Raw genomic sequence first — 13,700 nt, 5'->3', positions numbered from 1 at the left:
CTCAAGTGGTGCGTCATGTTTTCTAGAATGTTCACGTTTACTCATCGCGGATCCGTTGTTTCGCACATTGTTAGAGAAATTGAAGGCATTGTATTCAAACTTGGAGGGTCTTCCCCGATCGAATAGTCCCCACAGTTGGCCTTAACATTGGTCGTAGAAGCATAAAAACAAAGCTTGTGTTTTGGGATTTAGGTGGCGGTGTAAAGCGACATAAGCTCCTCCCGCAAGTTTGTAGGTCATGAACTTCTGTCATTGTGATGCATAAATTTGCATTGAAAGGTTGGTCATGCGACAATTTGGAAAAAAAATATTATGATGAGGCACATGCTGTAATTTATGTGATTGATCTTCGCTTGTCCGTCCTCGCTCAAGATTCAAATCTGCATTGGGTTAGTGATGTTCTCTCCCGATTTTTTTATTGCTGTTTAGCCTTTGTGTCCATTATATTTCTTTGCCCGAAAGTTAAGTTTGGATGAATAGTGTTTCATATATGAATGGTTTGTGCAGAAAAAAATACTTCGCACACCGGGGATCTATTAGGGGCACCTCTGTTGATACTAGCTAACAAGCAAGTGAGATAGCTGCAAGATTTCTCTCGTGCCTATGTATTGAACTCCCATACCGCAGCTTATAAAACTCAATGCTTTGGAGACATGGTGTACTTTCTTAATTCAACTTTTTGCTTCCCGTTATTAAAGTACAATCATGTTGCATAACCGAATGTCTGTCCATTGTTTCCATCTCAAGTCACATAAAAAATCACTAATAAAGATGAGATTGAAACACTACTATTGCATCCGCTTGGCTTCTTCAGTAGCTGTTATTTGAAGTCTTTCACCACCACTCGAGGAATCTCAAGTCGTGTATAACACCAAGTCGTGAAAAAAATATATGTAACAATGCATAATTGTTGAGTTATGAAGTTTTTTTCTCTAGGCTCTTTGGTAAAAGTTTCTTTGCTCATAATTTATTTTTGTAAAGTTGCTTTTGGTTTTTACTAAAACAGAGAAATATGAGTCCTCGCCTACACATATCGTTACAATACCCCACCCAATCTTGTGGAGTGTGTTTCTAGAGATATGTAGATCCTTCCATTGTTACAATAGGTTTGTGTATTTATGTTGGTTTTAGTTTTTTTTGTTTTGTTGTTTAAATTATTGGGGGTGCTCTAAATTGGTTTCTCGGATCGGTTTAGAATCGGTTTAGTTTTGTTTGTCTCGAGAAAATGACTTCTTCTTAGGACACATTGGTAGAGAGCAATTATCTAAACTAGATACACTCAATCTACTTCGCTCACTCTCGACCCATTTCAGTCTCAACAACAACTACACATGAAAAAGATTTCAAGACTTTCGATGGGTTACAATCATGGGACCGTTCTTCAGTTGAAATTCAACTCTCAGAATTCACTTTCCAGGAATGGGTTCATAATGTTCCTAGCTCTGGTAAGTAACCATTCATTCTTTTTTAGATAGTTAGAGTAAATTTTGGGTTGAAAGACAGTGGCTCTTGTGATTTTTATAGGAGGTAATGGAAATATGAAACCACCAGGGTCGTTGCGAAAACTTATTCTCTTTTCAGGAAATGATTATCTAGGCTTGAGTTCTCATCCAACGGTCTGTAGGGCGGTTGCAGAGGTATGCTTTTCTTTGTAATATGTCATTTGTTTAGACTTTAGACATTGTTAACCTTTGTATTCAGGCAACACTACAACATGGGATGGGTCCAAAGAGGTTCTGCATCAGATATTCATGGAGCTTTCACGCCTTTTTTTCAATGGAGCTCCGGAACTACACTTAGCAAATTTCCTCCACATGATTACAACCATGGCAGAGTCAAACTCCACGGAGGAGGAGCGCATGAGTTCTTCATTGTAAATAGTCAAAAATTTCAAAGCTTCCGGATGATGAACCCTGTTTGGTTCATTTCCTCTTTATTATCTCGAAGATAGATGATGGTAATTACCAGCCCACTTTTGTTTCGTTTCACAACCGATAACCAAAACCGGTTAAAGTCTAAGAAGAAACCAAGTGTCAATACTAATTGGCCTCCCGGGCTGATTGGAAGATCGCACCAGATTTTCCTCAAGAAAATTGTTTTAGGAAAAACCTGCGGTCCCCGCCACCAAGTGATAGGTTAGAGATAAAGAATCAAGTCGAAGGCATCACTTGCACGTAAGATCACGGTGTGCCTGTTGGAGCCGGTGTTGATTGGATCATTTAAGATGACTCTAGATAGATACTACCACTACTTTAGCTTTTACAGATTTGGGAGAAAGGGAAGACAAACCGCTATCTCGGGTTCCGTAACTCTTGAATATTTTCCCCGCTCACTACGCCAAGGTGTTGCATGGTTTATTTGTGTATTACTCTCTATATCCCCATTCTAGCCTATAACTCCTGATTTGGCTGAAAGGTGAAACTTTTCAATTTGTTTGGAGTTCGTCACTTATGATTTATGTATTTTTTTATGAAATATTCTGAAATTGAGGTTTGGATTGCTTTGATGAAACAGAAATGGCATGTCAAGAATTCAAGAGAATTGGGGTGTGGTTAGGCTGGCTGGAGCAACCTCATGTCAACACGAGTCAAGAAAATTAAGCACGAGAAGGGTTTTGCGGATCAGAAATTGCATTCCTTGGCGATCAAAAGAGCTCTTGATCTTCTTGATCTTCAAAGCAAAACTGCAAAACAGGTGTGTTAAATTAATTGTTGATGTCTAACAATATTGTTGATGTCTAACAATATTTTTCTTCTTCTTTTATCAAATATGGACTTGATTTAATAGAAACAACTAATATCTAATAATGTTTGTGTCTGTGTAAGTCTTCATCGAGAACAGAGATCCTTTAAGTAAAGGAAGACCAATGAGCTGAAAATGGAAGGATTGGCGATTGAAGCTGCCATTTGAATCAGTGAAAATGGTGACACTATACCTGGAATACTAATCAATCAACCTAAATTGTAGCAATAGTTCGTACAGAGTAAGAGTTGCCATGCAATAACATGTACCAACATTTCAGTTTCCAGTACAAGTGTACAACTCAAGTGACAGAGTTTTGGCTTTAGAATTACAGGATTCAGGCATTTTGCAGAAGTCTGATCATCTTCCCAGGGGCAGAGTTATATATGAAGTTTACTTGTAAGATTAATGCCACTGAAGCTCTAAGCAACATAACTCATTACATCAATTTTAATTAGTATTTTACATGTTTTATGTATTTTGTAGGTGGTGGTTAAATGGTTCAAACGATTGAGTTGGTAACGGATGATTGATATGACTTTCCTATTTAACCAGAGCTATTTTAAAATACAAGGAGAAAACCGCGATGAAGCAATACAAATACTGCAATGTCTGCTAAGTCGCTATAAGGCAAATAATTTGTATACTATGCAAAAGAGGCTTTAATTTCTGCTGTTCAACTTTCGCATCAGTACACCAAGTAAATGATGGCATATTTAGTTAAAAGTAAGAAACCAAGTAATAATTGGCATTACTTTAGGTCTGATTTGGTTTGTCGGCAGATCTTAAATGTCCTAGATCATTGCTTCTCACTTTCTTGGTGTTTTTTATTATTTTTTCATTTTTTTATATAGTTATGGGGTTAAGACCCCACCTGCTTTATTAAAAGTTGAAACTTACAAGCCTCCATAAGAGTTATAAGAGTTGGATCATTCAAAGGAGGCACACAAAGACTTCCAAGATCTAAAGACACTAGCTTGACATACATGAGAATACTCACTACACATACCACAAAGGGTCCTCACTAAAGTAGTGCGAAGAATAAACTCTCATCTCTCCTAGCGTGGCCATAAATTGCTTCAGTATCTCGGGATGATCCTTCCTACGATGAGACCGCACTTTCATGGTATTGTTACTGGTTTGATTCAAGTACTTTACAATTTCTATTAGAATTGACTAGCATGTGAACTATGTAGTACAATAACTTTATTAAGTTTAGGCCGAAGCTACTTCTAATCACTTGGTATGCTAATTTATGTAACATAGAAGTATTGATGGGTTTAGGAAGGAAATTTTGTCTGAAGAGTTTAATATTGATTTATTACTGATTTGACATTCTATTAAACACCGTTGATGATAATTGAACTAGATAGGAAAACCACCCTCCTAACCAGTGTAAGATTGGGGTGTCACATATTGAATTAGCTTAGCAATTATTCGTGTTCTTGATACATATAAATGGTGTTTTAATTTCCATGAAAAATGTTAAACTTTTAATTCTCGCTTTTGTAATGCAAGGTCATTAGAAGTTAATAGCTGAAGTCTACTCCTAGCTTGCTTACTCTGGAGAAACTGGTGGATATATTTTCCTTTCCTTATACAAACAACACGAAATTATTCTTCAAACAACCACAAAATTATTCTTTGCTTTGTAGGCGATTAAGCTGATTCAATATGAATTATTGCATTTCTTTTCTCTATTAGGACACATTACAATGAGATGTGGCAGAGCTTTGAGTACTCGGCCCATTAACCACTAGGTTGTATAAGTTTGCTATAGTCACCTCTCAATAATCAGCCAATATTATTTACAAATTTGTAGCCCCGTTTTGCAATAGTTGGCTTTTAAATGGGTTATCTTGGGATTTTTCTCTTTCCTTTTTTCCTTTTATTCTTTCGTTTTCCTATTTTATTTCTATTACTTATTAGGTTTGAAGGCGATGCTCTATACATTGACTATTTAGTATTCACTCAGATTCACACGTGCTGGACGTGCATTTTTGCTATATTGAATAACAAATTACCTATTCCATAAAAACAATGATATGATCTGATTACATTTTAGACTGGAGCACTTGAAACAAGTTACCTAGAAATGTCTGACATCTTTGATGTCAATAGCACCAAATATATGGATCAAATGTGATGGAAAGATTAAGCTCATCAGGACGCTGGAGCCAGGCATTCGTGAGGTTTCCTCCATTGCAATTCATCCTACAGGTTTTGTTATCATTGCTCAATTTGTTTGTTTATCACTTTTCTTTGTTGACAAATCTTCTCGAGTTACACACCAAACTTGCTTTTATGGTGTTAACTTTCCATCAGTGATCATCTTATTGTGGGTAGTCATGAGGAAAACTTTCTTTGGTTTGACATGAACCTTTCATCTCAACCTTACCGAAAAACTAAAGTATGTCACTCCTCTAAGTTTGATAACTTTTCTGAAACTGCTTAGGTGCTATGTATCTACCCTTGGATGGCTTTGCCGATTGTTAATCCCTCCTAATGATTCTGCAATCCCATAGAAGCTCTCCTTCAAAGACACCATTATTACATCTACAATTCAACTGGGATTAGCAAAAGGCTCGGACTTTTTAAAGATATTCGTTTCTATTGTGACACTTCAAGCACTTTAGATTCCCTTCAACACATGGTTTTGTAACTGAGTCATCAAATTTAGTTTGGGGAGAGGGTGACTTGAGGATCATATCAAGTATCAAGTTCTCCTGATCATCATGTTCATGTATCATCAGTTTAAAAGGGAAAAAATGTTAGGGATTTTGATATTGTTTGAATATCCAGCTGGTTGAATATATTATACGTGCATTTTGCAAGCTAATTATAAAGGCTTAACTACCATGCAGATGATCAAGATATTCAGGCATTGTCTACCAAGAGAACCATTTATGCACATATAGTTACAATCTGATAAAGCTCTGCAATGTCAAAAATTCCTGGCGGTTCATGTATCAATTTTCTCTTTTTAGGTAGTGTCCTTTCAAAAAAATTAAGTTATCACTTTATCCTTAATCATCATGTGTTGATATCTCTTATTATGTTTTTCTTCTGCAAACTAAATCTCTTTCCATAGCTTTATTTCCAAGACGACGAGTACAATATTTAGTTTATAGCTAACGACAATTTTATTTTTTTTTCACCATGCCACTACATGCGGTGAGTTGCTACAAATCATTATAAAAAGGTTTAAAATTATGGATGGCGACATGAATGAGGTTGTTTTATACATTTATGTTTAGGCAGACTAATTTAATTGCATGACAGTTTTAGTAAGCTCTTCTCTATATTTTTTTTGTACTATATATGCTCTTCCTTCTTATATTAGATTGAATTTGGACTCATTTTATTTTTTGGCAGGGTTGGTCAAGAACAAGCTGCGTGAGTACTGTAAACAACTTTGGTGCAATAACTTTGGACCATCATTGGCAACTAAGTTATAAAAGTATTAAACCTTGCAAGAGGCTGACAAATTAGTTGTATAAACAATTTAGTACTTTTGAACTGAGCTTTACTTCTGTTGTATAGTCATGAAAGCCTAAAATTTGCAACCTAATGTTGATGCATGTTGCTTTTATATTATTTTGACATCTGTAAATACTAAAAATTCATCCTACACTTTTATTTTTCATCCACGTGCGAGCGCGTGCATTTTAGCTAGTATATATAGATTTCGTTTACAACACTTTTTATACAACATTTTGTACAATACTCTCTACTGGAGTCTTCAAGATGATTTAAGGGCTAATATTTCGTGGATAAGATGCTCTCACTGTGGATATAACCTCCACAAAAAATCGGGTCATTTGACTATTTCTAAGTTTGCCAAAAAAGAGTTACAAAATCGATATATCTAGGTCGTTAATAAAAATTGATAGGCTGAAAACAATTTTTCTTATGGTTAGGAGTTTTTAAATGAGTTGAATTTTTGTAGAGATGATCTCCATGGTGTGAAGATCATATCTACAAATAATCAAGGCTTAGTTCATATTTTCAAATGGTATTGTATAAAACGTTTGTATAAAAAGTGTTGTAAACGGAACCTACTATATATATATATAACAAGTATTAATTTTTAAAAATCATTTATAATTTAATTACATATCAATGAAAATTGAATAATGAAACATATAATTATTGAATGAATCAATATGACGACTAATCTTTCTCTTTGGTTATTTTAGATAATTGGGATGATGAGATCTTAAAATATAAAGAAACTTATCTTGGATTGATGACCCGATCTATCATATTCATAACTAATTGGGTCTACTAACGGATTATTCGGGTTAACATATGTGACTCTAATACAATCCAGTGATATGATGGTTCAGCGGGTCAATGCTTGAATGACCCAAAAGTCTTTTTTTCTAATCTAAACCTACTAATTTCGTATCGGATTCGTGTCTGGTTAGCATGTCGCATATAAAACCATGGACCAAAATATCGCCGATATATCCGATATATATCGATATTTTGGTACACCGACATCGATATTTCAGACATATATCCACCGAATATATAACTCTTTTTTCCCGATATATATCGGAATTTCCGATATAAAACTTTATATCGCCAATATAATCGATATATTCGATATTTACGATATATATCGGTTGACTTTTTGACCATTTTTTTAATATAAATCTGATATTTCCAATATATTTTCGATATATTTCCAATATTTCCGATATTATATGTCCGATATATCTAATATTTCCGATATTTTAAATAGTTTGGAATGGTAACCAAAATAATGAATATATCCGATATATATCGGTTTTTGAGTACACCGATATATTGATCGAGTTCGATATTTTGGGTCTTGTATAAAACTGCCGCCCCTAAAAAAACCACGGGCTGGAATAACAAAGTGAAAAAGGAATCGACTGTTAATAAAGTCATAATGTACTCTCTCCACCGAATATTTTGAGATTTTTGCCTTCCAAAAAAAAATATTTTGAGATTTTTAACCGTTGTGTTCTTACTTGGGAATCCCACCTCGAATCTACGCGTGAAACGCATTTCCGAAACGTAAAAAAGTGACAGTAATAAAGCACTTTCAACCAGTAATGAGAAAGACATCCCATACTCCCTAATGTTCTTTCCTAACCCAGCATCACGGTCATCCAAAATTTTGACTCACTAATAAACTATCTCAATCTTCCACGTGTTTATGCAGTGACCCGTAACAAGATTATGTTTAACTTCTGGATCCATGCGAACCTGAACTAAATAAAAAAGAACAAGAATGCCTTTTAGTTGTTAGAAAAAGAAAGAAATAAAAAAGAGGGCCATCCTGCTTTTACTTGTTCATTTGGCTCTGCTATTTTTTTTTCCAACATTCCACACTTGGTTTGAAGAAATCTTTCATCTCAAAGTTTCAATCTTTGAGTTGTAAAATGGATGATTTTAGATCCAAGTCATGCGGAGATGGAAGGATGCAGATTCAAACTTACTATGGAAACAACAACAACAACTACAACTACAACAGTAGACCTTCTTCATATGGTCCTCAAGATCTTAGATGTTACAGTGCTTCATATGCAACATCACAACCTCAAGTTCAAAACAAAGAAATGAAGTTCAAGAAAGAAAAAACTAGTAATGGGTCGTCTTCAAAAATATGGAACTTTAATGATCCTGAGCTGCAAAGGAAGAAAAGGGTAGCTAGTTATAAGGTGTATTCAGTTGAAGGGAAAGTTAAGGGGAGTTTTAGGAAGAATTTTAGGTGGCTTAAAGAAAGATACACTCAAGTGGTCTATGGATGGTGGTGATTATTAATGGGTATTTGTGAGTTTGTGATTCTTACTGTTTTTTGAGCTGTTTTAAGAGTTGTATGTGCTTGAAATCCTTGAAGGTTATGTTATCAAAATGATCTTAGTAGTATGGACTATATGGGTATATCTGATGGATGATATGATGTTGGTTGCTTGTTAATAGTCCCATTTCTTCTTCTACTTTTGTAAAATTGGTTTTTGATTTTATGAATTATTTTGGATTTTTTGGTAGCTTTATTTCTTGGGGTTTTGTGTATTGATGATGAGATTCTTGAAGTTGGTTTAGCACAAAGTTTGATGTTGTTGTAAATTGTTCTTGATGTTCTAATTTGACTGTATGTCTGTATTCATCAACTCTTGGTACTGGAAACTTGTGAGTATTTATACTTATGAGGTTTTTGGATTTGTTGTTTTTGTAGCTAGTATGTGTGTTTGATGATTTAGCATGCATTGGACATGGATAGGTTGTCTGAATTTTGTTAAGGTGAATATAGAACCATATTTCATCATTTCTTTGTGTTAAGTGTCCTGAATTTGTTAACTAGATTGTACTTCTATTCTTGTAGGGGATATATATCAGTCTACTGCCAATCTTCTTTAGCTTGGATAGAGACATTATCATGTATAGTTTTGGTATTTTGGAGGTAGTTCTGGACTTCTGGTATACAGTATCTTGTATCACAAAATTTCTTTGTAGTTAGATACCATTAGTCATTAAAGTCGTTGAATCAAAATTATTGTTGTTAGGCTTAAAACATCACGGAGTTTCAACTTTCAAGTTGAGCTATTTTGGACCTAGACTTCTTCCATGAGGAAATCAGATACCAATGTCAACTATTCGAATTGTTTATTGAAACTTGGAGTTAATAATTAATAAGTTCTTCACTGTTCATTTTATTTCGAGCTTAAAGTCAAAGAGTGAATCTCTGATGTTGGATAATAAGGCTATAGTTTACAGCCAAATTGGATCCAATTGTCAACCAAATTATTTATTCTATTATCTTCTACAAGCCCTATTCTCATTCAATCAAATCTTCATTTCTTTTATCTCCTTCGTCTTTTCTAATCTGAGATATCTGAGTCTCGTTCTTCCAAATCTCTACCCTTGTTCCCCAATTCTGAACTTTAATTTTTTCATATTATGGTCCATCTGATTACACCCTTAGTCACCAGAGCGGAAGCGGGAGCTCTGTGTTTCAGAGCGCCTTGAGAGCGGTGTATATAACATATAAATAATACATATATTTGTAAAACAAAGTAGTAAGAAAAATTATTCAAACAAAATAAAGTTTAGATATTCGAAATATAGTTACAAAAAAATAAAAAGAAAATAAACATATGAAATTTCTTAGTCCAGATTACTACTAATTCATTATCTTTAGTTTTTTATTATTTTTTTTAATATAAAATATCCAACTCCATTCTCTTCTTTTTTTCCTTTCTTTGTTTGCCAGAAGTCATGTAAACCAGTGAACACACACATGTCAAGTTTGATTTTTTTATCATCTCGACCCAAATATTACTTCTTTTAACTGAAATTTCTTGTAGATAGACCTAAAATAAGTTCTAAGATAGTTATCAATCTTTTTTGTTGAAGGAAAGAGGCGATTTTTGTTGAGATTTCGGAGAGCGCGGTTACAAAAATTGAGAGCGCGGTTTTAAAAATCTCAGAGTGCGGTTTTATGGCGGTTTGGCACCTAAACCTCGAGAGTGAGGTTTTAGAGCGGAGCGCGATAGGCACTTCACACGGTTTGTGTGACTAAGATTACACCTCGTGTTTACAAATACGTAGACTTCTGAGTTAACACGTACAATTAATTTGTATATTTGAGTTTCATGCCATCTTAGTGAAAGCAATGAGCTCAGGTTCACATTCAAATCTAGCCATGTCTTCTTCATTCAACGCAACCCATGCTTCGACTCCCTTGCCACATTTAGTATCCATGAACATAATTACATTCTTAGAGACAGTATTATTAGTACTTATCCAAATAGGTTTTCCCCACCCAAAATCAGCTTCATAGAAAGGGAATCTGCACCAACTGGAAAATGTGTAAAATTCCAGCTCACCTTTGGCATATTGTTCATTCAAATCTTTGAGAGAATTAAAAAACATTGAAAGCTCATCATCAGCTTGAAGTTTTCTTACGTAGTCACTGTCAATTTTCTTTATTGCATCCCGCAACTGACCCACCAAACAATGCAATTCTGGGGTGCTGTCTGTTGTTGATGTTGCCACTGTACTAATCATGAGATTTCCGAAAAATAGATTAGACAGAGGCGGAAGCATTCTTCCACGCAAATTCACTGCCAGCTGTGCCACAGATATCAGATTTGCAGACACGGGTCTCATTCTTACTACATTCATGGCACACCTCCATATCAATGCAGAAACTGCCTCCACCCTCGTTGGGTGTTCTACACATGATTTGTTGGAAGACTTAGCTCTGAGTGCAGCTATATTCGACGAGTCGAAGACAAACCTTTTACTAACAACCTTGTGTATTGCACTTCCAGTAGCAGGTATATATGATGATACCTCTTTAGGTGGAAATAGAGATGTCTGGTCAAGTTTTGGGTGATGAAGAATTTCATTGTTCTCCTTTGCAATGGAAGCCCAATTATTGAGGAATAAACTGAAAGAGGAGGCATCAACGGCTTTATGAGCTATGTACACACCAATAGCGACGGACCCAGGATTTTCACCCAGAGTATTTAAGGTCAATCAATATTATTTTATACATTTATTAAGAAAATTTAAGTTGTATTTTAAAAAAATTATAATTTAAAAAAAAAAAAAAAAAAAAAAAAAGAATAGTTAATATGCCAAATTTACTTTGGAAGTTTTCTACTTGAAAACAAATAAAAAAAAAAAAAAAAAAAAAATACTAGAATGCAAAACTGAATTTCATATTTTTTTTTTTGCAATAATCAACTTAATTACTTTTTTCTCTGTTTTTGTCTTTGGATAACCAAACTATATTATATTCTTAGAAAAACACACACACACACACATAAATAATTTTTATATATATATATATATATATATATATATATATATATATATATATATATATATATAGGGCTGGCTACCTTGACAACTCCAATTGATGACTTATCTTTGATTTCGTCACGTCCGTTTGATCACAACCCATCCAACGCCCAAGAACTATTCCTTATCAAACAAAGAATCAGAGTGGGTATAATGGTCATTTTGATTTTCTATTCATAAAAAACAAAACCCAACAAAACACCCCGAGACTTCTTCTTCCTCTCTCTTCCTCACTCACTCTCTACAGAGAAACCCACGCCCGGTTTCTTCTTCACAAAAGATCACCCGACTATTCAATTAGAGCCCATTATCTTTCTTTTTTCACAAAAAAATCACTATACTATTTTTTTGGAATTAGTCATCTCTCAGAAACCAAGGTAAGTTAATCTTTATTTTATCGTTCTTTTGGTTTTCCGATTTTGTAAGAAGTTAATATTCTTTGCTTTGATATTGTCCTTTTGAACTTAAGTGCTTTCTTTTTGAATTAGAATTCTTAGTTGTTTGTTCTCGAAGAATTGCTCTATAGCCCTCTTTTATACCATAATCGCTTTTTGCTAATTAGAATAGACGCGTTAAAATTGTCAATTTAATATATGGGAGTCATTAATATCTATTTTCGTCATTTGATATTTTTCTCTGTTTTTTTTTGCTAGAAATGGAAGAAAATGTTAGAGCTTTGTTGGCACTTCTTCTTGTTGTCTCGATTCTCAAAATAATGGCGTTAATAAATTAGTTGCTCCACACTTAGGTATGAAATTTAATAGTGTTGATGAAGCAAAGACTTACTACTGAGAGAGTTTGGTAAAAGGAGGGATTTGAGATTCGTGTTGGGACTACGGATAAAAACAAACGGGTGTGGAATTGCCTTCTAGTTGTCTATTGGTTTGCTCACGAGGGGTCCATAACAAGAAAGAAGAAATTGAAGGTGTAGCTTCGAGAAGTACTTCGACTATTAGATGTGGTTGCCAAGCTAGAATGCGAGTTACAAAAAGAAAACTTGAAGATATATATGATGTGAGTTTGGCTGAAAATCGCCATAGCCATGGTTTAAATCACTCCATCAAAGAGACAATATATGAAAGGTAACAAAAATATGCCCCGTTTCGCAAAAGAGTTTTGAGAGGTTTTTCATGACAACGTATATACGTAGGGAAAGTGGCAGACGTTTTCCATGGGGATGAGATTGGGTTTCGGAGAAAGCATTGTTGGAACCATCATTATGGTTTGACGAGAAAAATGCCTAAAGATAATGATGCAACAGCCGTGCTTCACTATTTTAGGCAGAAGAGTGCTGAAAATCCTCAGTTCTACTATGCCGTTCAATTAGATACAAAAGGTGTAGTAGTAAATTTCTTTTGGGTTGATGGAAGGTCCCGTGTCCAATATGAGTACTTTGGGGATGTCATATCTTTTGATACAACATATAGAACTAATGTTTACGGTATGCCGTTTGCCCCTTTTATGGAGTCAACCACCACATGCAGGTCCATTCAGTTTGGTTGTGCCCCCGCTACTTGATGAGAGACGAAGAGACATTTGTGTGGTTGTTTCAGACATGGCTTGCAGCTATGGGTGGTCGTCCACCAACTTCAATACTTACTGACCAAGATTTAGCGATGACTGCAGCAGTTAGAAGAGTTTTCCCTACTATTCGACATCGATTTTGTCTTTGGCACATTATGCAGAAATTTTCAGAGAAGTTGTCATTTGTCTACCATAGGCTCGATGCTTTGTGTTCAGAGCTTACATATATTATTTGGAAGTCATATAGGATTGTTGATTTTGAAAAGGTGTGGTCAGACTACTTGTTGAAGTATAACTTGACTGAAAATACTTGGTTGACAGAAATATATAAAAACCGTACGTCTTGGGTTCCGGCTTATCACAATGACATTTTTTTTGCTGGTATGCATACGACTGGGCGAAGTGAATCAATGAATTCTCATTATGATCAATTCGTTAGTTCGACGACTACACTTATGGAATTTGTCCATGGTAATGAGAGGTCTTTGGAATCGATAGCCAGGAATGAAAGGGAATCTGATTACCGCAACGAACATACTTCTCGCATTGTGGCTAAGGATGGCTTTCCTCCTCAAGCATGCAGGTAA

General features: G+C 34.9%; 3 protein-coding genes and 3 long non-coding RNA genes across 6 annotated transcripts; 5 read left to right on the top strand and 1 right to left on the bottom strand.

The window, feature by feature from the left end:
• Positions 1–2,372: 2,372 nt before the first annotated feature.
• LOC147512259 (uncharacterized) lies at positions 2,373–3,143 on the top strand. The gene is made up of 3 exons (XR_015217158.1): positions 2,373–2,694; positions 2,826–2,983; positions 3,069–3,143. It is a non-coding gene; the product is annotated as an uncharacterized LOC147512259 (long non-coding RNA).
• Positions 3,144–3,205: 62 nt separating this feature from the next.
• Positions 3,206–5,089, top strand: LOC147512258 (uncharacterized). The gene is made up of 3 exons (XR_015214857.1): positions 3,206–3,868; positions 4,261–4,317; positions 4,864–5,089. It is a non-coding gene; the product is annotated as an uncharacterized LOC147512258 (long non-coding RNA).
• Positions 5,090–5,892: 803 nt separating this feature from the next.
• Positions 5,893–6,449, top strand: LOC147512257 (uncharacterized). The gene is made up of 2 exons (XR_015214855.1): positions 5,893–5,975; positions 6,118–6,449. It is a non-coding gene; the product is annotated as an uncharacterized LOC147512257 (long non-coding RNA).
• A 1,575-nt stretch (positions 6,450–8,024) lies between these two features.
• LOC147512255 (limonoid 1-O-acetyltransferse-like) lies at positions 8,025–11,256 on the bottom strand (the record flags this gene model as incomplete). Its single annotated transcript, XM_086598687.1, has 1 exon — positions 8,025–11,256. A coding segment is annotated over one exon (885 nt), but the record flags the coding sequence as incomplete, so codon positions are not given.
• Positions 8,029–8,774, top strand: LOC147512256 (uncharacterized). The gene has a single exon (XM_086595236.1). The coding sequence runs from the start codon at positions 8,160–8,162 to the stop codon at positions 8,532–8,534; it is 375 nt and encodes a 124-aa protein (XP_086451362.1). The 5' UTR covers positions 8,029–8,159; the 3' UTR covers positions 8,535–8,774.
• A 1,569-nt stretch (positions 11,257–12,825) lies between the features above and the next one.
• On the top strand, positions 12,826–13,700 carry LOC147512254 (protein FAR1-RELATED SEQUENCE 5-like). Its single transcript, XM_086598686.1, has 2 exons — positions 12,826–13,030; positions 13,156–13,700. The coding sequence occupies exons 1-2, from the start codon at positions 12,826–12,828 to the stop codon at positions 13,698–13,700; spliced, it is 750 nt and encodes a 249-aa protein (XP_086454812.1).

The sequence above is a fragment of the Coptis chinensis genome, chromosome 3 (genome assembly GCF_015680905.1).
Source record: "Coptis chinensis isolate HL-2020 chromosome 3, ASM1568090v1, whole genome shotgun sequence".
NCBI lineage: Eukaryota > Viridiplantae > Streptophyta > Magnoliopsida > Ranunculales > Ranunculaceae > Coptis > Coptis chinensis.
This window is presented reverse-complemented; position numbering and strand designations above follow the sequence as displayed.